At 39.1% G+C, this 25,451-nt stretch overlaps 1 protein-coding gene across 4 annotated transcripts in view; it reads left to right on the plus strand.

Annotated features, from left to right (window-relative positions):
• Positions 1-25,451, plus strand: part of PPP6R2 (protein phosphatase 6, regulatory subunit 2) — an 88,813-nt gene that overhangs the window by 37,850 nt on the left and 25,512 nt on the right. For 3 of the 4 annotated variants that reach the window (XM_010566037.1, XM_010566038.1, XM_010566035.1), the window contains 15 exons: positions 1,333-1,445; positions 6,610-6,723; positions 7,951-8,077; positions 8,587-8,739; positions 9,472-9,675; positions 10,338-10,402; positions 13,686-13,801; positions 15,434-15,519; positions 15,861-15,941; positions 17,897-17,994; positions 20,552-20,609; positions 22,067-22,194; positions 23,177-23,352; positions 24,802-24,964; positions 25,358-25,446. In XM_010566037.1, the coding sequence (XP_010564339.1) occupies positions 1,333-1,445; positions 6,610-6,723; positions 7,951-8,077; positions 8,587-8,739; positions 9,472-9,675; positions 10,338-10,402; positions 13,686-13,801; positions 15,434-15,519; positions 15,861-15,941; positions 17,897-17,994; positions 20,552-20,609; positions 22,067-22,194; positions 23,177-23,352; positions 24,802-24,964; positions 25,358-25,446 (1,771 nt within the window). The remainder of the gene's footprint in view (positions 1-1,332; positions 1,446-6,609; positions 6,724-7,950; positions 8,078-8,586; positions 8,740-9,471; positions 9,676-10,337; positions 10,403-13,685; positions 13,802-15,433; positions 15,520-15,860; positions 15,942-17,896; positions 17,995-20,551; positions 20,610-22,066; positions 22,195-23,176; positions 23,353-24,801; positions 24,965-25,357; positions 25,447-25,451) is intronic. The other variant, XM_010566039.1, reaches the window with a different exon arrangement.

Raw genomic sequence — 25,451 nt, forward strand, 5'->3', positions numbered from 1 at the left:
TTGTGGGTAGCGGGTCCTGTAAGGTCCAGAAGACTCTCTCTGCCTCTATGATAATGCCCAGGTGACTTATGGAAGGGGATAATGAGGATGGTCTGTATGGGTGGACATCCTGTCCTCTGGTTGCTCAATACCAAAACATTTGTTGTATTTTTAATCTGGTTTTGACTTATTTTACTACTAATTTCTTAGTTCATTCTGCCACTACATCAGTTCGTCTCAATATCTACAGTCAGTGGTAACTTCCTTGGTTTTAAGTAGGAACCTGCTATTTGGAATGGGCTGTTGAAAATCTTTTTAAATTAACCAATTTGCTGTAACTTTCAATTCTTTTTAGACAATAAGTAAGTAGACATTCAGTTGTAGAATCTACAAGATGCAGTTCTCTGAGCCCATGAAAAGACATGCTGAGTATTAAATTTTGAGTGCTTTTTTTTTTTTTTTTATTCTGTCAATAATTTTCACAAAACATCCAAGCCAGGAGCTCTAGGTCTGGGTTTCAGTTTCCTACGCTATCATTTCACATTTGGGTGTTGACTGCCGTCCCTGATGCTGAGCAGGAAAAACACAAGGAAGCGTGTTGATCTCTAGCTGGTCTACTTTGGCTTAGGTGGGGATGGCAGCACTTGTTAACAGGTTCCTGTGAGTGTCAGTAGCAAAGTGAACTGGGTGGCACAGGATTCTTTTGGTGTAGTGTCAATGCCGACACTATGATTCCCTCATCTCATCACAGCAAAAAAAGCCCTTTCTGAGAGAAAAAATGGGAAGTAACACGCTGATTTGTGTGCCTTCAGCAGTGCTATCTTACGGATAAATGCTAAATTACAGCATAAGATCTTACACATACAGTAGCTACAGAGAGTCTTTGATTGATAGCCAGAATGAGATGATTAATTTATCAAAATACTACTTTAAAGCCTTTTAATACATAGTAATTAAATTGTAAAGGGTTTTATCAAGCCATTTATTCTCTTCATGGAGGAAACCTCCTGAGTCGTGAGAAGTAAGAATGAAATACTTGTATTTGAAATTTGCAAGTTAACACACTTGGTCAGGAAGATGAAAAAAGAATCCTCACTTTCTGAAATCTTTAACTGCATTTAACTGTTAAGTTCAGGAAGACCTCTTTGATTTTAAAATCTGTTAATGCTTCTAATAATTCACATCAATGTTGTATTTAACAGATGAAAATCTAGAGCATGGTAGCACTTGTTTTGAAAAATTCTCATTTATTCAGTTTCTTGTATTCCCAGCGATGTTAAATTTTTTCTGATGGCCAGAACGAGCCATGTAGAGACATTAGCACTGAAACATGCTCTATGTCATTGTTTACAGAGGCAATCAAATGCTTCCCAGACCCTGTGTGATATCATAAGATTGAGCAGAGACCAGAGCAATCAACTCCAGGATATACCTGAGCCTGATCCCCTTCTCACAGCACTGGAATCGTAAGTACCTGTCAGAGGACTGTTGCTAAACTAATTGCTACTAATATTGTCACTTACTGATAGCTCTCTAGAGACACAAACTATGCATGTCAAGCCTTTGCTTAACTCTTGGCATTTGTGCCAACCATTTAATATAGCTTTTAAATTGTAGCATCACCTAACTGCCTCTGTTGAGATTTCTGTGGTTTGTAGCTCTGTATGAAGGCAGGAGATTGGGGTTAGTGATCCCCAAAGCTCACAACCTAATTCAAGATGAGGTGATACTAGCGAGTGTGTTAAAACACTCATAGTGAATTTGGAGAAAGGTGAACTGCGATGGCAATAGTTGAGGCAAATCCCACAAAGACAAATCTTAAAATTCCTGCATGGACAGTGTTCCGTGGAGGTTTAATTTGGATATTAGGAAAAATTTCTTCACCAAAAGGGTTGTCAGGCATTGGAACAGGCTGCCCAAGGAAGTGGTGGAGTCACCATCCCTGGAGGTATTTAAAAGACATGTAGACATGGCACTTAGGGACTAGGGTTAGTGGTGGACTTGGCAGTGCTAGGCTAACAGTTGGACTCGAAGATCTTAAAGGTCTTTTCCAACCTAAATGATTCTATGATTCAGTCATACTTGGCTAATCAGTGGCTCTTAACTGCCCACTGGTGAACATGCTGCATGTACCATATAGACGGGTTTCAGATCATCAAGTTGCCGTTCTTCAAAATGGGGAAGCAAATGCTGTGACAAGAGAAGGAATTTCTCACTGTAGTACCTCATATGTCACCATGCGCATTGTTTTGTATGGGGCACTATCAGTTTGCCTTCCAACCTTTGCTGAGGTCTGCTTACACACTCTCAGTGTCCTCTGGCATGGTGTTTTGGCTCCCGAGTCAAATATCAGTTGTAGATTTCTTAACTTAAGTGAACCTTGGGATGCCTGCACTTCCACAGAGATCAGGTGGTGCTGAGATGCTGCCTGATACATTTCATCAAAGACTGCCTGCCTGCCTGTTACTTAGACTGAATCATTAATCTCCCTGGTTTTATTCCACAAATTTGGTTGAACCCTGAAAGAAGTAAGCCTGCACACTTTAAATGCCTCCCTAGCCCTCCTTGATCATTCAAAAAGTCATTCCATTTACTTGTGGTGTTAGGGCTAGACGGTGACAATTCAGATCTCTTCTCTCTGTGTACCATCCCTGTGGATCTCCTAATACACTGGAGTTGGTGTCAGCTATTTCTTTTTCCTCAAAGCCCGGTCACCTGTGACTGTCATGAACTCTCATGTCTCAGAAACATTGTGCAGTGCTTTAGAGATGGCACATCACAACGCAGATACGTAATTGGTTTGATCATTTTCTAACTTCTGATTGATAAACTTCGCAGACAAATTTGTAAATAGAGATACTGTTGTCTTTTATTAGGCCTGGTAGTTTGGCTGGAAAATGTAGAAAAGCTGTTTTGGTTCATGTTTTGTGATGCTTGCAGATGATCTTGTATAACCTACTTGAAGGTAGTATGTCACTAAATAATTGTGGGGAGGGGAATCTAGTGATTTCCATCATTTGGAAACTGTTGGGGTGTGTTGGGTTCTTCTAAAGATGTGATCGAGTGATAAATGTCACTAGCATACAGTCGGCAAAAGCAGCATTTGTAGTGTTTCAGTTTTTCTAAGTTGTGTTTGATAGGTGTTGTCTTGAAAAAAGGATGTAAGGATGCTTGTGATCCCAGCTAGCGGTGCGGAGCACTTTACAGAACCTGTCAGTCTATGTCCAGACAACTTGCAGTGAAACTTGGAAGAAGTTTTTTCATTGGAAGTTTGGTTTTGGGGTTTTTTTTCAAACGCGGAACTAACTTCTCTAGTATTACTGGGGGAATACATTGATAAGAAGCTTTCAAAGAGTATTTTTGTTAGGAGTTATTTCCCAAACAATGTTAAGTATGAGTTGTGTACCAGAACATGTTGATTTTTTAAGTGTACTCTATTCCCTTGGCATTGTTTCTTTGTAATGTAGCTTTAAATTATTTATGTTAGCATGTTTACCGCTTCCTACATTTGCTTCAAACCTAAGAACATTTATGGGAGAGTCAACATGAGATTGAAACCTAAAAAGGCTCTTCTAGGCCTAAAGGCACCACTTTGACAGAAAAGGGATGAAACAAGAGGCTGGCAATCAATAATATAGCATCTATAACTAGGGCTTAAAATTCCTATTTTCCATGTTTTTGTCGACTCGTAGCTTGCTTAATTTATGTGACATTGCTGTTATTTTCTCCTGATTCTGAGCTGTCGGTTCATACATGAATATCAGGGGCATCTGTTGGGACAGGAGCTGATGTGAGTAGGTGAAAGCAGGACGTGAATCGTGCTGCACACAAGCACTGAAAAGCCATGGGCTCTGCAGATGTGCACAGGATCTTTCACGGGCTTGATGTGTAACTCTGCACCTGCTGGGAAATGTTCTTTCTTAAATGCTTCATTTTCTTTACTGTGTCTACAGAAATAAGGCAGATCTGGCCTTTTGTCCCATGGCCTGCCATAATGCTTTCTTGTCAAATAGCACAATGTTGGATTTTCAGTGCAGATTGCATCCCTGATTGCAGAGCCTTCAGCATCTCATCAAGCCTGTATCAGTTTTAAGCCCTTTAAAGTTTGGAGATGAGCTCCAGCTTGGTCATTTCACCTGGGAAGCCCAGGGCCTTTAACGAGGGTCATGGTTCACTGTGGTGGGAGGTGTGGCGGGCCATGGAGAATGCAGTACTTTCAGACTTTTTCAGTAATTTTAGACTTTCTCGGTAGTCGTAGACTTTCTCAGTAGTTTTAGAGAGAGATGTGGAACCCTGCTGCGTGTGGGGCAGAACATTGCTGCCCATGGTCTTTCATGAGAGCCTTGGTGACACCAGTGGTATAATTTAAGCAAGTTTCCTTGATTATACAAAGAATTATACAAAACTGCAATTTGAAGTTTGCCTCATACTATACTCTGATGGTCTTTAGCTTCTTCCCCCTCTCCCTTCGCTCTCCCTCCCAGTTGCCTTCACTTCCCTGGTGCTCTCTGTGTATGCACTTTGCAAGTTTTCAAGGACTACCTGTAACTTCCAGGAGATAAATAAAAACGTTTTTGCACTTTAAAAAAACATTTTGAAGAGTCATTATACCACTTCACTGCTTAGAAGAAAAAATACTTTGAACGAAAGTGATGTTTTGCACAACTTACCTTTCTGCTGAAGGTCACATCTCATTACTTTTCTTGGCTAATTTTTCCAAGCATTGCTGGTAACCTTTGTTGATCTTTGGATAAGTTTTTTTTAATCTATGAATCATGAATTAATGATCAGCTAGTGCAGCAAGAAGGAGCCATGATCAAGGTTATGGAATAAATAGCAAATCTAGATTTTCAATAACTGTTGGCTGTATGCAATAAAAGTGAATTCAGTTAATCACGGTAAACTGTTACTTCTTTTTCCTGACTCTGCCTCTTGTGCTTGTGCTGATGGAGTGTATTTAGTTGCTACTTATTAAAATAATTTTCTCTCATGCATTATTCATGTATTTTACATTTTTATCTCGTATTTTATTTATACAAATGTAAATGAGATTTTTTTCAAATGCTAGAAAATAGTAAAAATTAGGCTGTGAACTTGAGTAATACTGTTTTTAGCTGGACATGTGACTTAGCAAGTCAAGAAAGGCACTTGATGAGTACTGGATTTTGGAGGACTGTCATTAACATCCTCAGAATTAGCATGAGGAAAGAATCTGAATACAGAGGTGGAAGCAGGCACTGCTGCAGTCAAGTAACTGTAGACGAGTAACAGTGCCAGCCTGAACCTCATATTCCTCATATCTATTATTCATTTAGCGTGGTAAATAGTAGAGAGAAGAGTGGGCTGTTACTTTTATGCTAATTCTTCTTCAACTCTAAGGCCATGTCAGAATAATTTTTAATGCTAGAAAGGACCAATGTCATTATTCATTCTGACTCCAACAGTCTTCAACACTTCACTTGGTGATCCCTCCACCTGGCCCCAAATCTGTCAGTATTTGGAAGGCGTTTTATCTTGGTTTAAGGGCTCAAAGAGGTGGTGAATTGATTAAGATATTTCAAGGGGATAATAGCTAAGACTACTAAAAATATGCATTTTATTTACAGTTTGCATTTGTTGGCCTCTGTTTCCAGGTGCTGGATCTTATTATGCCACTGGCAAATGATAAACGTCAGCTTCCACTGTTTGTTGTCTTCTGTGATTCTGATGGATAATTTTAGACCATCAGCTAATAGCTTCCTATTGTCTTTAATAAATTAAATTGACTGAGTTAACAATTGGGTTGTCTTCCTGTTTATAACTAAGAGGTATATCCTGTTGATAAAGGAGAATGACAAATTGGTTTGGAGTCTAGGTGTTTATAACCAGGTCTTGCCTTAGTGATGAGTAAGCGAGTTCAGAAACCTGGTGTAGAACTGTCCTGGTTTCAGCTGGGATGTAGTTAACTGCCTTCGTAGTAGCTGGTACAGTGCTATGTTTTGAGTTCAGTATGTGAAGAATGTTGATAACACTGATGTTTTCAGTTGTTGCTCAGTAGTGTTTAGACTAGAGTCAAGGATTTTTCAGCTTCTCATGCCCAGCCAGGGCACCTGACCCAAACTGGCCAACAGGGTATTCCATACCATGTGACGTCCCATCTAGTTTAGGAACTGGGAAGTGGGGGCGGGGCATTGCCGCTGGGGGACTAGCTGGGTGTTGGTCGGCGGGTGGTGAGCAATTGCCCTGCGCATCATTTGTGCATTCCAATCCTTTTATTACTACTGTTGTCATTTTATTAGTGTTATCATTATCATTATTAGTTTCTTCTTTTCTGTTCTATTAAACCGTTCTTATCTCAACCCAGGAGTTTTACTTCTTTTCCTGATTTTCTCCCCCATCCCACTGGATGCGGGGGGAGTGAGTGAGCGGCTGCGTGGTAGTTAGTTGCTGGCTGGGGTTAAACCACGACAAGAACCATTCTTGTCATATGAAACTTTAGAGAGGAATGTCTTTATTCTTTCTCAAAAAAAAAAAAAAAAAAAAATTGCAGCCTTTTTTTCCAGAAGACCCAGAAGTGGGTATTTTGTGAATAAAGCAACTGCCAAATACTTCTAATTCTTACACTGCTAATGTGTGTATGTTGATCAACAGGCAGGAATGTGTAGAGCAACTCCTGAAGAATATGTTTGATGGAGAACAGACTGAAAATTGCATAGTGAATGGAACACAAGTTCTTCTAACATTGCTGGAAACAAGGCGCTCTGGGTAAGTTAGCACTTGCTTCCCTAGCAAGAACAATTTTAGGAACTCAGATCTAGTTTTACTCAGTCAAAAAAGGAAATTTTTTGGCCTAGTGTGAAGTGCTGTCTAGAAATGAGTACAAGAAAAACTGTTTGGTTTATTGATGCAGTCACTGTATCTCATGGCAGCTGTACCAGTTGGCAACTGGGCCCTTCTATGGGCTCTTGTAGTTCTCTTGCACATGTATAGCAAAGTCTTGTCCGCAGTAGCAGAGGTCTTGCAGCAGAATGTATGCAGAATGGGGGAGGAAATGATGCATCGTGCATAATCTGTGTGATGATGTGTGCATATATATATATGGCTGTATAGTTTTAATTTTGTTTTTTAAAATTATATCCACCCTTTTTTTTTTTGTGGAGACAGAGGAGAGAAAAGGCAAAATAGAGTTCTGGGGAGGAAGGGAGACATTGAAAATCTCAATTTTTAAAAAAGGAGAAAATAAGGAAGAGTGAAGGAGGTGATGGAAGATTAGGAGGAGGTACTGGAGACTAGGACAGAAGATGGCACTGGACAAACAAGTTGCTAGTCAGAAAATCATGTGCAGGTTAAAACTGAAAAGTTGAGATGCTAATTCTGCTGTGTCTTGTGCCCAGGATCTCTGAAGATTTATAAGTTGGAGGCTTAGGGGTTCCTATCTAGCCCATTCCTGCCTTGCTGGAATTACATTTCATTACTGAAATGAAAGTATTTCTTTTATTCCAATGTGAGACTGCTGTTGGAATGGGCTAGCAATAGTTGTTGTAACTTACTGCTTGCCAATAAAGAGGTATGATAATGAGCACAGCTACATGCCTGCTCGAGGTTTTCATCAGTTAGTATATTTATGTACATCTTTTTGAACACTTGTGGAAGGTTTACAGTTTTTAACAAATGTTTATAGTGAACTCTTGCTGATGTAATTTACTTTTCAAATGTTTGGAAAGTCTTAAAAATCAGGAAGCACTTCAGTAATTTGTTTGTTAGCTCTGCAGACTTCCCACTCATCTCATTCACAGTTTTGTTATGTGAATATCATCTTGTAAATGATATATTAATATAATGTAGTTATGTAAATATATTCATTAGCTGAACATTATTATTTTTCATATTCATAGCTATTTTTCAAGAGAAAATGACCAATATGGACAGTGTGACTGGAGACCATTTTAAGATTTTGTCAAATCTTAACCGTTGTGCTTTTCTTCTTTACAGGGTAGAAGGACTGATGGACTCATACACTCAGGGATTTGAAAGGTCTTACACTGTCAATAGCAGCATCTTACATGGTATTGAACCAAGGCTAAAAGATTTCCACCAGCTGCTGCTCAGCCCTCCCAAGGTAGGGCATCTCAGCCTTTCTCAGGAGCAAATGGCTTCTGACCTGCATTTCAGGGTTTCCCTTTCCTTACACACAGGCTTCCTGGATATTTTCTGAAAGTGCCATATGCTGGAACCAGCGAACATCTTTTGAAGAAAAATGCACACTTAAAGTTTATAATTCAGGTGCTTAGGGACTAGGCAGTAGGAATTTTGAAAGCCATTGTATTCAAGTAAAACCAAGAAGTAGAGATACGTTGGGATTGGTGGCTTGTGTAAAGATGGCTAAGGGGTGAAGAGAAAGGAACTTTTAGTTAGTGGATATTTTGATTTTAATCTTCGGTTTTGGAAGTAGAAGTCTCACAGTGGTTGCATGACACTGTCCTCTGTGTGGGAAGATGGTTTAGGTTTACCTGAAGAGAATATTTATGAAATGAACTATTTATGTTTAGTCAAATCATTGTGCATACACACTCGAGGAAAGGAAATGTTGGTCCTCGCTGAGGTACTCATTATCTCTTTCTCTGATAGAAAACAGCAATCCTAACTACAATTGGTGTCTTGGAGGAGCCACTGGGGAATGCTCGTCTTCATGGATCTCGTCTAATAGCTGCTCTGCTTCACACAAACACTCCCAGTATTAATCAGGAACTATGCAGACTCAGTACCATGAATTTATTACTTGTGAGTAATACAGTGTGACACTGTGTAAGGGGAGAGGGGGCATAACTTTAAACTGGGAACATTTTTGCTTTCCCTTTCCATCTGTTCAGTGCAAGGTAGTTTGTTTTATGTGTGCCAGTGTCTAATTATTTTTCTAATCTGCTGAAAGTAGGAACATCCATCCTTAGAATAGCTTTTGTAATACGAATACAGATGCTTAGTATTTTGAACTGAACCTCATGCTTCAAATTAATTGTTACAGGAGTTTAGTAGTGCGTATGCAAAATAGTCTGGTTATTGAGAAAGCTTGGGTGTGTTGTGTGTATCAGCTCGCGTAATACTGAGGGGTGATCTTTTTGTCTAGCTGTGAACAGGGACGTGTTCTGAAAACTGCCGATATAACCTGGGCAGTCTTTCAGAAAATTATTTTTATACCTAGAAATTATTTAGTTAATATTTTCCTTATGATTAATTCAGCCACAGAATAGATAACTTTTTTTTTCAGTGTGTCTGTGCTGTGAGCCCTAGCTGTGTATGAGAGTATTTCCAGTGTGCTGAGTTTTATAGGAAAGTATACATTACAGCAGAGCAAACAGAGCACCTTCAACTATAAGTGGATACTGAGGCATATAAGTAAAATTGTTTTAGTGGAATTGCTGATTAAACAACTAGCTGGGCAGTGTTCTAATATCATTTGATTGTTAAAAATAGTAAGATACATCTAGAGTGAATTTTTTTCTCATTTTTTTCCAGGACTTATTTTTTAAATACACATGGAATAACTTTTTGCATTTCCAAGTGGAATTGTCCATAGCAGCTATTCTTTCACACTCTGTGCAAGAGGGAAAAACTATTACTAATGACCTAGAAAGCAAAGAAGAGGTGCTGAATGGAAATGTGGCTACAGAGAACTTAGAGACTCCAGAAAACAATACTGAGAATATCATGGTTACTCATGTAAGTCTCGTTGTGTCACCTGAGAATTTTAGATGGATTGATTCAGTCTGCGTATGCATTAACAAGAAAATGGTATGACTAACTGTTCAAGAGCATGGAGTTTATTTAAAAGTGTCTAGATATAACTTGGTTCTGTCAGTTCTGGATGGAAGTGTATTTGCTATTGTACATTTGTTTATAGCATCCAATTACAAAATAAACATACCACCCATCTCATTTAATGGGCTTGTGAATCCATTATTATTTAATTTTTTTTAGTAAAGATACATATAAACTTTGGACAAAAAAAAATAGTAACTACAAGTAGTTAACTACGTTTTAGCTTCTGGATTGTGGCCCCAATGATGACAACTTTTTGTTATGTTTGTAAAATGACAACAATGTTCTTCATTACTGCTCATGTGAAGCCCAAAAGCAGGCTGAAGATGTTTGTAGGTATTGCTGTTTTCCCTGGATCCTCTGAGAAAAAAATTGAGAAAGAAGAAACTTGAGCTCTTGGGAAAGATAAGTGCTGAACTTTAAGTTCTTGTTCAGTAGGAGTGAAGGAATGAACAAAAGTAACTATAGTTCAGTACAGACTTCCTAAGGCATGAGTCTTACTTTGGCAAACTTTTGAAATGTTCTTCCTATCTCTTCTTTTTTTTTTTTTTTCTCCCCTCTAGCTGTTCCAGAAATGCTGCCTAGTACAAAGGATATTGGATGCCTGGGAAGCCAATGACAAAATACAGTAAGGGATTTTGGGTTCAGAAGGCCTTTTTTCTAAGGCTGCAGATTAGAATATTGCCTTGAAGTATTCTTTCAATTATTTGGATAATTTACAACTTAATGGTGTCTAAAATGATTTGGATTTTGGTTGTGATTTGCAATTAGGATTATTTGCATGTTAAACAACAAATTCACCAAATAGGCATATAATTTGAAAGCATGATTATTTTTTTTAATGTTTATAACATCTCAACCCAAACACACAATATGCTTCTTTCTTGCTTTCTCAGGAAATTACATAGCATATTAACTTCTTTTTTTTTTTTTTCTTAAATGCATAATTATATTCTTCTTAGAGTGAACAGCTGTGTGGAAACTGAGGTGGGCAAGCATTTTTGCCCCAGATTTGCCCCACATTTAATATTCTAACTTTATAAAACAGTTGGATTTCATGCTGATTGCAATGATTATAAGAATGAAATAATTAAAAAAACCCTAAAACATATTAAAGTGAAAATATTATCTAGGCCTCTGTTTCTTTGTCTATCTAAATGTTTTGGTCCTCCCTCGCTATTTTGAGGTCTTTATGACTTCAAAGTGCTTTGTATTCCCAAAGTAATTATTTTAGGCTTACTGTCAGGCCATAATTGGTGGGTTGGGTTTTGGTTTGCTTTTTTTTTGTTTGGTTTGGGTTTGTTGGGGTTTTTTTGTTTGTTTTTTTCCCTCTGGCAACCCCTTGGGCTGTTGATAACAAATTTTGCTGATAGTTTCATTGCACAACTATCATTGTGCACAGTTTTGTAGGTAACAGAAATATCTGTGGTTGCTGCTTAAGAGTTTTCCTAATTAAATTAGGTAGGAACTAGAGCTCATACATATTTCATGCCAAACAGTTCCAGTCACCACACTGGAAAGAATTTTAATGGCAAGAAAAAAATACTGAGTTAACAAGAGGTATCTCAGATGGTGTGCTTTAAGAAGTTTGAGTTTATATGAAGATTATTGCATGCACTCAGTGAGGAGATGGAGTCAAGCACTGGGAGCCCCAGGGGTAGAGATTCCAAATTGAGAGCTTGGGAATTATTTCTTAAAAATCATCAGCAAGAATGGTGGTAATATTTTTTTCCTCTTGGATCATGGAATTTCTCCTTGGGTTCTCTTAGTTTCAGTTATTCCATATGTTCTTGATGAAGGACTTTATAACTACTAGAATTTAACTTCTAGGTAACCCACGTAATTCTTTTACTGCAGTCCATTTGATCTGCCTAGGTGATTAGAATTTAAAATAAAGTAAGTCTGGTCATCAGTGTGAGTTTATAGGAAACATCCATTTACTGTTGCCTTGCTATTCATGTAAATGTAGTAACCACCAGTTGTGGCATGGTTGATAAAAAGTATTTGGAAGTGTTGAAATAAAAGTTAATCTTGCATGTTTGCTGGCTGCATTCCAGCAGCGTGTTAAAGACTGCTCAACTCAGAAAAAATGTTGTATAGGTCCTCCCAGAGTATACAACCAAAGAAGACGGATACAACATTGCTGTATGCTGCTTTTATCACTGTGCACTTTAAATTTTTGAGAAAGCTTTGCAAGTGTGCTGGAAAACATGCGTTTCTGTAGAGAGCAATAGATCAGTGCCATGTGCCTTCGCCCCAGCTACGCACGGGTTTTTGTCCTCTCGTGCAGCTCTTTGCAGGTCTCTGATGAAGTGCTGCTGTAACGTGCGTCTGGGCGTGCCTGCGTGGTTCTGGGGGTACGTGGGGACCCCGTGTTCCCGGCTGCCCTGATGCAGGTGGGCTCCGACCCGAGGACAGTGGTGCCGGGGGTGGCTCTGGGCTCACAGCAGGACCGGTGCAGCCGAGGCGCTCAGCAGTGCCGTGGATCTGGGCTGGGGCTGTTAGCTCTCTCGTTGGTTTGAGGTGTGAAAGAAATTGGCACGAACCTGTGTGCAAAAAGGCTGTAGCTTAGCATTCGGAACTCATTTCCAGGTGTTTGTTTTATTTGAATAGTTCTCAACGCTGAATTTGGGGTTAGAGTGCTGTCCTTATTATAGGACATACGTACAGATATAGTTTGTATTGGCTTTGTACTCTGTTTTTTGCTACAGGAACATGTGGAGGGGCAAGACGTAGGGTTTTTTTCCAAACCGTCTAGTCTCCTCACCTGCATATGTTCAGCTCCAGCAGTAGGGGAAAGCCTGAGATAATTTCAGTATAAACTTAATCCTTTTTAGAGACTCAGGAGGTGCTGATCACACTTTTCAACGCGTGTGGAGGTCATAAAGAAAAAAAAAAAACAACTTGAAATGTAGCTGTAACTGCATGGGATGAGACGAGCTGATAACTGTCCGATAGTGTTGCTGTATTTGACCTGTCAGCTTAGACTGCTGCACACAAATCCCCCCAGCAAGGGCAGAGAAGAATTTATGCGAGCACAGCATACCAGCTCAAAATTAACTCTGATATATTTAGTGTCTTCCTCTCTCCCAAGGAAAAATAAAAGTCTTTATTATTATGCGTTGGCTCTGTTAGCATCTAGGAAAGAAACCTTTGTTTTACAGCTGGAGACTTAGTAACGTGAGGTGGAAGCTTCTTGTCATCCTGTTTGTAAGGAGTTTATTTTTGTTTAGTTTGATTCTGACCCACCAATTTTATTTGTGGTGGCTTGAGTCAACCTTCCAAAGATTGCTTCTTTGCTATCCAGTGAAGGAGAACTGATGAAGATTCAAAGTAACTTAGAGACTACTTGGACTTAGTGTTGGCTTCTTATATTTTTTTGAAAGGGGGAAATCTAATGGTTGTAGGTTAGTGTCTTTTGTTCTCTTGAATTCATCTGCTTAATACTTCAATCGCAAGTAAAACTCTAAAGATTTTTCAGTAGTAGTGATGTAAATTCTTATTGCTGTGAGTTTTCTTTAGTGGAAATTATAATCAGATTATTTATTTCTGCAGAAGTCTTTCAAAGTACCTGAGTAGAGCTTCCTCTTTGTAACTGGCTTAAATTTTATCTAGTGTATTCTGAACTGGACGAGTGATCAGTTTCCCTCTCAATACATGAAAAAATGCAGAAAGGTTCATTTGTTCTGTGTAAACTCATCCCATGTCCTGCCTGCATGAGCAGAGGGCATTCCTGCTTGATTCTCTGCTGCATCTTCTATACTAACCCTGCTTGGAGTAATGTGTACATATGTCAGATTGTTGCAACAGTGGGGAACTCTTAACATGTCTAGATTATGAAAGCAGTTATGACTGTGACCCTGGGATTCCTGGTGCCTGTTATGTTGCTACTGGCTGTTTTCTCTTTTCAGGGCAGAAGGTGGAATGAGGCGAGGCAATATGGGCCACCTCACCCGAATAGCCAACGCTGTAGTACAGAATATGGAGAAGGGCCCCATGCAGACTCAAATTAGTGAGTTCATTAAAGGTACATGCTCCTTTCTCCATTTCTTTTTTTTTTTTTTTTTTCCTCGATTAAATAACCCTTGGAGACCTTTTGGAAGGACTTTTATTGCATGTATTTCATGGGGGTCCCTTTTATAATGAAAATAATTTTGAGTTAAATATCACAATTTCCCATAACTTAAAAAAATGTCTGGACCAAATTTGGTTGCTTTTTGCTTTCATACAACTACACTGAAATTGTTGAAGCTTTGGTTTTGCAACCAGAGACTGAAGGTGACCTTTTTGTGCTAAAGAATGCTTCTTTTCTTCTGGATTTATGTGTGTGTTTATAGTGCTGACTTACAGCATTCTAGGGTGGTGCTTATAAGTGGTGTTTCTATGCTCCCTTATTCTTATACCTGTCTGAGAGGAAGAGAGACACAAGAGTAAATGATCACAGAGGCCCTACATCTCCGCTTTGTCGGAGATACTCATATTGCCAGGTTTTGTCCATTGTAACTTCATTGGACATTATTTTGAGAACTAGTTCTATATGATATTTTTGTGTGAGAGGAAATAAGATTTTGATTCTGCATCTATTACGGGAAACAATGAGCACAAACATGATTTGAGTTTCCATTTTTGGCTTCTAACAAACATACCAAATGGTAATGTAGTAACTTGGTGTGCTGTCATATCTACATGAAAATTGGGAAGTTATAAATATTTTAGTAAAGTCTGGAAGTTTCACAAGTCCTGTTTATTTCTCTCCATTGTTTTGCTGTACTGGGTCTGGCTGGGGTGAAGGTAACTTTATTCATAGCAGCTGTGCAGTGCTGTGTTTTGGATTTGTGAGTGTGGATAACACACCACTATTTTAGCTATTCCTGAGCAGTGCTTGCACAGCACCAAGGCTCTTTCTTTACCCACTCTTTCCCCACCCTCGGGGACAGATGGGGGTGGACAAGAGGCTGGGGGGGACACAGCCAGACAGCTGACTTGGACTGACTGAAGGGCTATTCCATGCCATGTCCTCAGCAGTAGGAATTGGGGGGACGGTCTTTCCAAGGTAGCTCCTGCTCAGAGGCTGGCTGATGGGAGGCGGTGAGAGAGTGCCTTTGATCACTCTTGGGTTTTATTTTTTCCTTCTTTTCTCCACTTATTAAACTTTCTTTATCTCCACCCATGGGTTTTTCTCAGTTATGGTCTTCCGGTTCTTTCCTCCATCCTGCTGTGGGGTGGAGTGAGCGAGCAGCTGGGTGGGTGCTTAGCTGCTGGCTGGGGTCAACACACCACAATCCCCAAGAAAGAAAAGGAAGAAAAGAGTAGAACTTGAGTCACTTGTATGCTTGTTTTCAGAAAGTTATAGTAAAAGTTTTGTATCTTTAGCCCACTGTAATTCCACAAGTGTGTCAAGATTGTTAAGACCAGTGATAGCTTACTGGCTGGCCTAATGAAATTTGTTCCTTTCTCTGCAGAATTTACCATTTTTAGAAAATCATGAGTAAAATGTAATTCACTTTACAGAGCACTTACATAATGCATGCATTACTTAGCTCATGTGCAGTTGTATGTGTCTGCTCAAAAACTTCCAGGTAACCAGTGGAGCTAAGTGACTGGCTTTGATCCCTTCTCATTGAGTTGTGGTAATCTTTATGGTGACCTTTTATTACAGAGCTACCTGAAGATTGCAGAGGGAGATGGGAGAGTTTTGTAGAAGAGACGCTGACAGAAACAAACAGGAGGAATACAGTGGATTTGGTGAGAACAGTGATATTGTGCATATTTCAGATAGGCCTGCTATCTTCTGGACTTTCTTTAACTAAAAAAAAGTTCTATTTCTGGGGTTTATTTCTTCTTTTGCTTGTTTTTATGACGTAGGCTTACAAAGGCAGAGTGTTTGTAGAAAACATATCCCATAATAGTTCTTCAAGCAGCAGCAGCTCTGATACATGGTGGTAAACTATAGTCCACGTTTCTGTGTTATTCACTGGGACAGTTCCTGTCTTCTGGGGTGTTTGGTCTTTGATTGTATTTGCAGAATTAAAGTATTTGAGCTTTCTTAGCTTTCACTTGTGCTTATTTTTTTGTACTTTTTTCAGGTGAGCACTCACCATCTGCACTCTTCCAGTGAGGATGAAGACATTGAGAGTGCTTTTCCCAATGAACTTTCTCTCCAGCAGGTGGGTTGACACATGCTCTTCACTATTCCTGGGAAGCTTGCTTCTCTGATTCACCCTTAATCTGTCCTAGTATAGAGCAGCTTCCTAAATTTTATTCTTTGTCAGTGTGTTCAGCTCTTTTGTGTTTTTCCAATATAGTTAGTTACGTGGCAGACTTCAGTCTAGACTCCAGTTGGGAATAAATTTGGCTCAGACTGCATGCAAGTCCCAGATACATGATGTGTCTCACATTTCTGTGAGGCTCTGCATATTTCTTGCTCTTTTCCTGGTTCTTTCCACACTAGGGGGCTGGGTCATCCTGAGGTTGTAGACCAGTTGCAGGGAGTTGCTGTAGTTCCCAGCCAACAAGGTAGTGTGCATCGCCTACTTGCAGTAGAATTGGAGCTGATAGTGGGGTTCTGCTTCCTCTTGGGCTGTGCAGTCTAATATTAAAAACTGAAAGAGCTATACTAAAATCTTAGCAGTAAAGAACAGTAAGCAGGAGCAGCAAGAGTGCTAAAAGCCCTTGACCTAGGAAGAAACAGAGGTAATTAAGGGTTCATCTGCATTTAGCAAAGATCTCAGGATCCTCAAAATCTGAGGTACTCTGTTAAAGCTCCATCAAATATATGGAAGCTGCTTTTCAGGATGAAATATTTAGACAAGTTCTTCCAATCTTTTTTGATGAATGTAAAGAACATTAGCAGAACATACAAGTTTCAACCTTTTTGGTAGGAAGCTACCTATGGGGAGTAAAAAACCAATCTCAATCTGAAATCTAGTTAAGGGTAAAAATGAGCTGAAAATAGTTTATAGTTATTCTTTTGTCCAAATACTCTAACTGCCTACTCTGATGTTACAAATACCTTTCTTTTCCTCAGCTGATACTTAGAAAGCGCATTAAAAAAGGGAAAATGCATTGTCTTTGTAAAAAAAAAAATTGTTTTGTCTTTTACTGTGACAAGTATCAATAGAAATATTGACAGGAGCCTGCAGAACTCCTCAGAAAGGAACATGGGTACTTCATATCACCTGCAGTGGAGTCACGACAAAATGCAGCTGCAGAGATGCATATTTGAATTACTTAGCTGTAGCTGGAGTGGGCTACCTACCAGTATTCAGAATTATCCTCCAAATAGGAGAAATTATCTGAAAAAATAAAAATGCAATGCGTAAGAGGAAATGTGAGAGTCTGTTTGGAGGCAGAAGCAATCCTTTTCATAAATAGAGAACAAGGCGTGGATGACAAGACAAGAATGTGACCAAAAGGATCTGGGCAATTATCCTGAGGTGCAAGCAAAAAAAGAGAAGACCCAAGCTGCTGCAGGAAACCAAACGTGATAGGTGGGAGTGTTGCCTCAAAGACATATGGAGTAATTTTCCCATTCTCCTTGGTGAACACCCAGTTGGAGGCAGTGAACTTCAAAAGTGATTTTTATTAGCAAAAGGTAAGGTAGAGGATAACAATGAGAATGATCGGTGGTGTAGAACATGACACGTGAAGAAAAGTTGAAAGAATTTGGTCCACTTGGTCAAGAGAAGACAAGATTATACAGAGACATATGCCTCATCCAGTAAGGAAGAGGGGTTTAGAGGAAGTCAAAAGTACCTTCTTGATGTCAGTGGTGGGTTTATATTGCAGTAAGGTAAATTTCATATTGCATCAGGGGAAAAGAAACAAATGAAAAAAACCCAATACAACATTTTAATAGAATAATGAAGCCAACAGATGGTTTACTGGGAAAATTTCATAACTCTCTTTGGAAGAAGTTAAAAGCAGATGAGAGAAGCATCTGTCCAGCACTGCAGAAGTCTGTTTGATCCCGCTTTGAGAAAGCAGGTTGTAGTAGATGATTTCTCAAAATTCGTCAGTTTTCTATGATATTAGTGCTTTCCTAGAATATGTGTTTTCAGCCGGCTTAACTGAATATCTTTGGACACCTTAATGATAGCTCTTTTTGGGTTCCGTTGCTCAGGCCTTCTCTGAGTACCAGATCCAGCAGATGACAGCTAACTTTGTGGATCAGTTTGGCTTTAACGATGAGGAGTTTGCAGACCAGGATGATAATATCAAGTAAGTTTATAAAACTTCAAGAGGCTTATATGTAGCATTTAAGCCTCTTTGGATCTAATCTTTCTTCTTTTGGTTCAGGTTTTAAAATGAACCTCACTGTGTACCTCCTCTGGCTTGAAACAAACAGAAGACTGATCAATGGCTTGGAAAACAGCTGACCTTTTTTTCTTTTTATAGGAGTCCACCCTGATCTCCAGAGACAGTTTTAGAACCAAGGAAAAGAGTTTCTTCATTTTGAAGAGAAATATTTTTAATAAAACACACAATTATTATCCAGCCATGTTCTAGAATAAATTTAATTGCACAGAAGGCAAAGCATTAGAGCTTACTCTAGGCAATTATACAGTTATTCTCCAGTGGCATTAAGTCCTTATTGAAATCAGGAGTAGAAAGAATAGTGTTCTGAAGCCCATGGAAAAATTTAGCCATTTTCTCTCTTCTGAAAAAGGAAACATAGATAAGGCAGGAGCAAATAACAGTTCAAAGAAGGCAGATATAGGTGGATTTAATGTTACGCGACTTGCTGAATTCAGTGTTTGGAATTTGTGCTGCTTTTATAGAACTACTGTAATCTAATTAAAACTGCAGCTCATCTTCTCACCCTAAAAGCTGTACCTAACAAAATTACTGGGTCTGTAATTATCTCGCTTGTCCATAACAGTTCAGAAATTGTAACCGTTTAGTATACAGTTATTGACAGATAAGTGCTCCAGGAGGATACCCAGTGTGTTTCCTGCTCGACGGTTTTGCCCATTCACTTTCATCTCATGGCAATGTTCATATCAGTCAAAGGAATTATTTGTCATCCAAGGTGACAGGGAGTGTATGTGGCATCCTAGGGCTGATACTTATGGGCCAGCAAATGTTGGGTCTGCTCTGCAAAGAACTGTGGGATCCTGATATCTTGGAATCCTGACAGAAACTGGAAACTTTTAGCCCAGAAAGCTCTGGGCATGCCACTTTGCTCCAACTCTTCAGCTGCTCCAGATCTGATTTATTGAGGATTCTTTTGCTGGTTCTGCTCAGATCATATTTTTAGCAACTACTGGGATCCATGAAATACCTCAAATAAAATGACAATGTGGAAATAGTTTGGCTGCTTCAGAGTTGCTTTCAAGGATGAATCAAAGTAGAGAGTCATAAGATCCCTAGGGTCGTCGGAGCTCCATTAAGGTGTTTGCCAAATAGTTGGGAGCTGTATTCTAACATGGAGAAAGATTTTGGAGTCCAGCTTTTCCTGTCTTTTTTCTTTATGAGCATTGTAGATGTCCAGAACTTTAATAAGGCCAAAAAGTTCCAGACTAGAATGAGAGTTTAATGGAACATGGATTACTTAGTTCTACATATTTTTAAAAAAATAAAATACACTTTTAACTTCTTATCAAATAGCAGCAAATATTGAACTTGTGTGTGTGTAAGTGGAGGGGAAGACTTAACTTATGTGAGGAGCTGCTGAAGGTAGGAATGTCCATTTTAAAATGAACATGAAACTGAACAAAATCTGTAATTGGGATGTGCTAGCCTTCTCTGTATTCGTGATTACAAAAGGAGGAATATACTACAGAACTCTTCTGGCATTGAACATTCTGAGTGGTGCTCCCTGTCATCTGTTTTCCAGCTGTTGAAAACTGTTGCAGATAGGAATTTGAATATTTTAAGAAATACTATTCATGTTTCAGTGTCCTGGTGATTTGCATGATGGTATTTTTTTTGCTAACTGAACAGTCTTGTTTAAAAGAAAGTAACACTGTCCAAACTCAGAGGTACATAGATATGGTGAAAAAATACTGCATTGACCCAAACTGTGCTAGTAGGTTGGAGTTTTTTGGCCTGTAGCACCCTCTGCTGTTCTTACAGTAGACTCTCTTGGGTGCAAATCAGAAATTGGGATATTTAATGATTTTTGCAGCATTCATGTCTTAGTAATGCGTTGGGGTTGTTGAGCCACTGGTAGACTAAGATTCCCTGAAGCTACTGTAATCATGTTAAAACAGGCAGGTGTGATCCCATCTGGATATTTCTGGGTATATGCCCACTGTGCAGGATTCGGTCTCTCTGGGTCTTGTCTCATGCAGAGGAACCCAGTGGAATTCTTGGGTGAACACAGGACTGGAATCCCAGAGCAGCTGGGTGCAGCTCCTTCTCTTTTTAATTAATTACGAGTTTGGGTTTTTTCTATAAGATTTGGTTCAGCTGGAAAGACCCGGTAAAAAAAATTAAGATAGCCTTTGTGCTGCATAGGTACCATGCAACTTGCAAAGTAACAGCCAGACATTGCTGTGGTTGCCATGAAGCCTCAAAATACCATATTATCAAGATAATGACAAAGGTTGTTCATTCAGTTATTGAATCAGGCCTAAGCATGAAAATCTGAAATAATCTTTCATCTCAAAGAGAAGAGACTATTGCACACAAGACAGAAGTGAATATTTGGGGAACAAATGCAGAAGGCGTTGAGTGTCTCTGTGGTTAGCTATCCTCTGGTCTTTTGTTGGGGGTGCAAAAGTGCTTTGTTGTTCCATGCCATCACTGAAGTTTCTTTCCCTTCTTTTTGCAGTGCTCCCTTTGACAGGATCGCAGAGATAAACTTCAATATAGATGCAGATGATGACAGTGTAAGTGGGCATTTTGGGATATTTATTTAATAGGACAGATTCTGGCAAGGTTATGCTTGAATCAGCTGTTGTCATTTTGAAAGAAAGAAGATTTGTATGTTATTTTCGTCAATGAAAAGGTGTCCTTGTAGCTGAGTCCAGTTAAGGAACTCAGGGTATTACATGTGCCCTCAGAGAATCTCCCTACAGTTCATAGCTTTGGTGAGGATCTTCAGAAATAGTACTCTACATTGAAGGACTCTCTCTCTCTCTCTCTGTGCAGTGTCAGTCTGTTGTCCTTATTTTTACTTTGATAATCTTTCCATGCACAGACTAGGAAAAAATGCAAATAGAGAGGACTTACGGGTCTAAATATTGCCATGCTGTTTCTTGCCTTTTCTCTTTTATTGACCTAAATCAGTACTCGTTGAAAAAGCTGGACAGTGGCTGAAAGAGGTGATTCCAGGCTCATCTCCTGACGGAAGCTTGTTTTTGTCAATACTAAGACTTAGGTTTCCTCAGTCTTAAAATGCTTTCTTTTTCACTTGAACAGTACTACAAAGAGTTTTTCTTCTCTCTTTTGGCTGCTCTAGACAGTGCTGTATAGATACAGAAAATTTGTTTTCTTTTTGAATCTGCCAGCTAAGTCTGCAGCCACCACTAGCTATTTATACGCTCATCTTAACTTGTTTTTTTTCTGAGTAGGCAGTTTTTGTGTGTGATGAAATTCTAATGCAGCCATTGGTTTGGACTGTGCATCATCTGGAAGTCACCATTAAGTCTTTTGATTGAGAGATCCCAGAACACTCAAATAGGCAGACCATTTGTATATTTATGCGGATACCTCACTTTACTGGTGTCTGAAAACTGTCATTTCCAGAATGGAAGGTTATATGTTTTGAAGCAGGGGGTGTGTGCACATGAGTTAAGTGTTGTCATATTTGCTTAGAAGCTCCTTGCAGTTCTGTCAAGGAGAATGCAGTCATTGAAAGAAATTGCACTGTGGGTTGTTAGTCCAAGCGGGACAGTTTGCATACATGGCATGGCTTTATTCTCTAAGTTCCAAGCTGGTCGGTTTGCAAATGTATGCTTAAGGTCATTTGTTCCAGCCCTTTTCTACAGTGACTTTATATCCCTGCCACTGTGAGGGATGCAGAGAGATTTGCATAACAGAATAGCTATGAGGCAGCGTGCAGGAGTTCCTGCTGTTTTGGAAGGAGTGTAGGCTGAGAAACTGTTGTGTGTGTTTCTTCATCTATCATGGGCTTGCTGCTTCTGAGCACACTGTGCTATTATTACTCTTCCACAGCTGAACATTGCTTGCTGCACAGCTTGGGATGTACAATGAAAGAAATGCCAACACCTTTATGGTATTAGTTGTTTACAAATGCTGTTCTATGAACTTCCTCATCACTGAAGCTCTTGTGTCTGTCTCCAAAGAATGAATGGAATTTGATTTCTTCTTAATATTATTTTAGCCCAATGCTTCCCTCTTTGAAGCCTGCTGCAATGAGCGGATCCAACAATTTGATGATAATGAGGAAGAAGAAGATATCTGGGAAGAGAAGGAGATAACCTATGCAACCCAAGTTAAATCAAGAACACGGTAAGGTGAAAACAAAAGATCGATTTTTTTTTTATTATTATTATTATTATTATTTATTTATTTTCCCCTAAATGCTGTGAAACTGTACATTTCAGTTAAGTGCATGTTTAATTGTTACTTATGTGCTGTGAGGCCTTTTTCTAACGGAAACCAGAGTGCTTTCCATGTCACACTTCTGCAAAAAGAGGTGATGGTTTGTCTTGAATGTGAAACAAAGATCCAATTTGAGGGAATGCAATAATGATGGAAACACCTAATTACTGAGTCTGTTGTCAAAGAAATTAAAAAAAAACCCCACCCTTAGTTCAAAATACTTAGAACTTACTTACTCTTTTCTTCATATTTGAAGAGGAGGAGGCTGAGAGAATAGTAAGACTGAGGGAAGTAGACAGAATATTCTTTTCAAAATGTTGAAAGAGGAAAAGTAATATTTTACATGAGAGTGAGTGACCTCCTGTGGTGCATCTCTGGCATTGCAAATCATTTACAATCTTTCATCCCTTTGATGTGGTCAGTTATTAAATGAAGTTACTTCTATAATTCTAAGTCTGAAAATATGATCAAATGAGACAGGAAAAATGGCCAAGACCTTAGTGTTTATTTGCATAGCATCAATAAACGGATTGTCTTGTTCATACACAGAGTCGATACTACACTAGTATTCCCCTCATTTGCCACTGTTTTGTCTGCTCATATCAATATCCAGCCCTGAATATGTCACTGCAACATATTTCCCATTACAACTCTGCAGATGCATTTTGACAAGTAAAGCACATAGGGACTTCAGTGGAAGTATCTGGAGGAGTGCCTGGTATTGTCTGTCTGAGCTTTGTCTCTTTTTGGGAAATAAGCTCTGTAAAAGGCATTCAGCATCACTTGGTCAACTCGCATTTTGTATTTTCTCCCTGGGGCAGGGAGGAAGCAGGTGAGGGATGAACTGGATGCTGTAAGGGTTTTTCTAATTCTGAGTTCTGCAATTTAGATTTGGAGCATCTCAGACCTCAGAGAGTTCATCAAAAAGTGATCTTGAGAATGGAGATCATGATGGTAGTGTGGACTCCGAAGAAGAGGAGGAAACAGAACAGCAGCCGCCTCCTTCCTCAGCAAACAACAACAAGAATAATATTTCTGAGCAGAAAGATTCTGACTCCTCTGAAGGTAAAGAGTTTAAAACAGCACCATCCCACTGGTGGGATGAGATCTGCAATCATCTCTTCAGAATAGCAGTTTGCAAATCCCCTGGTTTCTATGGCTATTCTGTAATTCCACCTGTGCAGATAAGAGTGAATTTCAGTTTCATTTTTTGCCTCTGAAATATTAGTGAGATTGAGCCCTGCCAAGCTTCTTCAGAATAGTAGTGTGATGCTTCAGTTATGCTAAGACAGCTACACAGGTACAAGTTACCATACTACCACTAGCTCTTTTAGTACAAATACTAATGAACAAAATATTATTGGAGCATTAAGACATTAACTCCTTACATTATATTATGAATTTTATGCAGACCCTTGCCAAGTATCTCCACACTCCATGTAGATGCTGCATGTAGGTCTCTTCTGCCTAACTGCCTTTCTAATTTTAGTTTGCATGTTGCAAACCCATTCTTACAATGCCTAGAGGAAGGCTGGAGAGGGACAAGGTTTTCCCAGATCACAATGCAAATAAGGCTATATAAATTCATGAGACACACAGTGTTGTCAGCAAAACCAATTTGGTCAACTGAAATAGAGACAAAAATGTTAACATTCATTCCTTGTTTGGTGAAAGTATTTTCAGTTTAAAAATGTTTCTTTTCCTGGGTGTAACTGTGAGCTTAATGCGTATTTATTCCAGTAATCAGCTCTCTACACCCATTTGGTAGTCTCAGATATTTTCGATTCTTATTAGGAAGAACCAGTATAAACAACACAAATGGCAACCTGTGGATAGTGTACATCAGTTTAGTTACCCTTCTAGAGACTTTGGTTCAAATTCTTGTTCAATTTTTGAGTGAGTGTAAACTTGGTGGATCTCTCCTACTCTCAGTTTTGTTGCGTGCAAATCAGTTTGCACAACAGGCCTCTGCAATCCTTTCTTGAGAAAAAGGTCTTGAAAAATGCTTTTTAAAAAATTGTGATTGGTAGGGATAGAAGTATGTTCTAATGAATAAGGAGTAGGCTGGGACCGTAAAAAACAAATTATGTTCTTAGTTTTGCTCAAGATGACTTCTGTGATCTTAAACGTTTTATTCCATATATCAATTCCTTACCTGTAATTGCCAAAATTAAACAGTTAGTGATTGAAGTGGTTGAAAGCCATGCCACTTAGCTTTTGACAGGAAACTAAGGTACTTAGAGTTCAGTTGCAAATCACTGGCTGAAAGAATGAAGACATTCATAATGTCATTTTTCTTAACTGATGCTTCTTTCTTGTGGATAACGTTAGTATTTATCAGAAGAGGGATTTTCAAGCTGATTGTCTAAAACATGTGAGACAGGAAGCTTCCTGTAGATTTTGAAGGAGTGCCATTGGATGGTCTTTCCTTTTTTGTCTCTGGGATCACTTTTTGGGATGTCCAAAGATTCTAAAAACTGCTAAGCATTCCAGTCCATTGTTCTGTGTCTCTAGGGTCTGGATGGACGGCTGTGTTTGAGCCCGTGAACTCGAAGCCCCCTGCACCCTGTGTTGCCATGGATGTTGGATCGAGTGTATGGGATTCAGCAGCTCCAGAGAACACCACGCCAGAGGAGAAAGGATGGGCAAAGTTTACAGACTTCCAGCCTTTCTGTTGGTAAGAGAGGCACACATTCTTTCTTTATAACTTTTGAATGAAAGAATATTTGAAATACAGTTTGATGGAGTGCATTTACTGTGATATTTTCTTCTTCCCTTTCCCTTCCCCTTGCTACACCTTTTATTTTTTAATAAAGTCTGAGTATTCTGGATCAGGGCTTCATACTTCCCTTTGTCTTCCAGTGCTTCTAACTGGTGTTAGCATTCATGTCTTATGATACAGGAATACTTTATGTATCATCACTGCTGCTACACTAGGAGTATAAAATAAGTAAATGAATACGTTTTTTAGAAGTTAAAAGCCCTAATGATTTCTTCTCTTGGGAATATTTGGAAGCACAACCAAGATATCTGTACTTCATTCTCAAGACTTTTTCTTCCCCTACTTTAGCTCAGAATCAGGTCCACGATGCAGTTCTCCTGTCGATACAGAAAGCAACGATTCAGATGGAAACCCGAAGCAGAGTCAGGACAAAAACTGTAAG

The sequence above is a fragment of the Haliaeetus leucocephalus genome, unplaced genomic scaffold, assembly GCF_000737465.1.
Source record: "Haliaeetus leucocephalus isolate CR32 unplaced genomic scaffold, Haliaeetus_leucocephalus-4.0 Scaffold202, whole genome shotgun sequence".
Lineage (NCBI taxonomy): Eukaryota > Metazoa > Chordata > Aves > Accipitriformes > Accipitridae > Haliaeetus > Haliaeetus leucocephalus.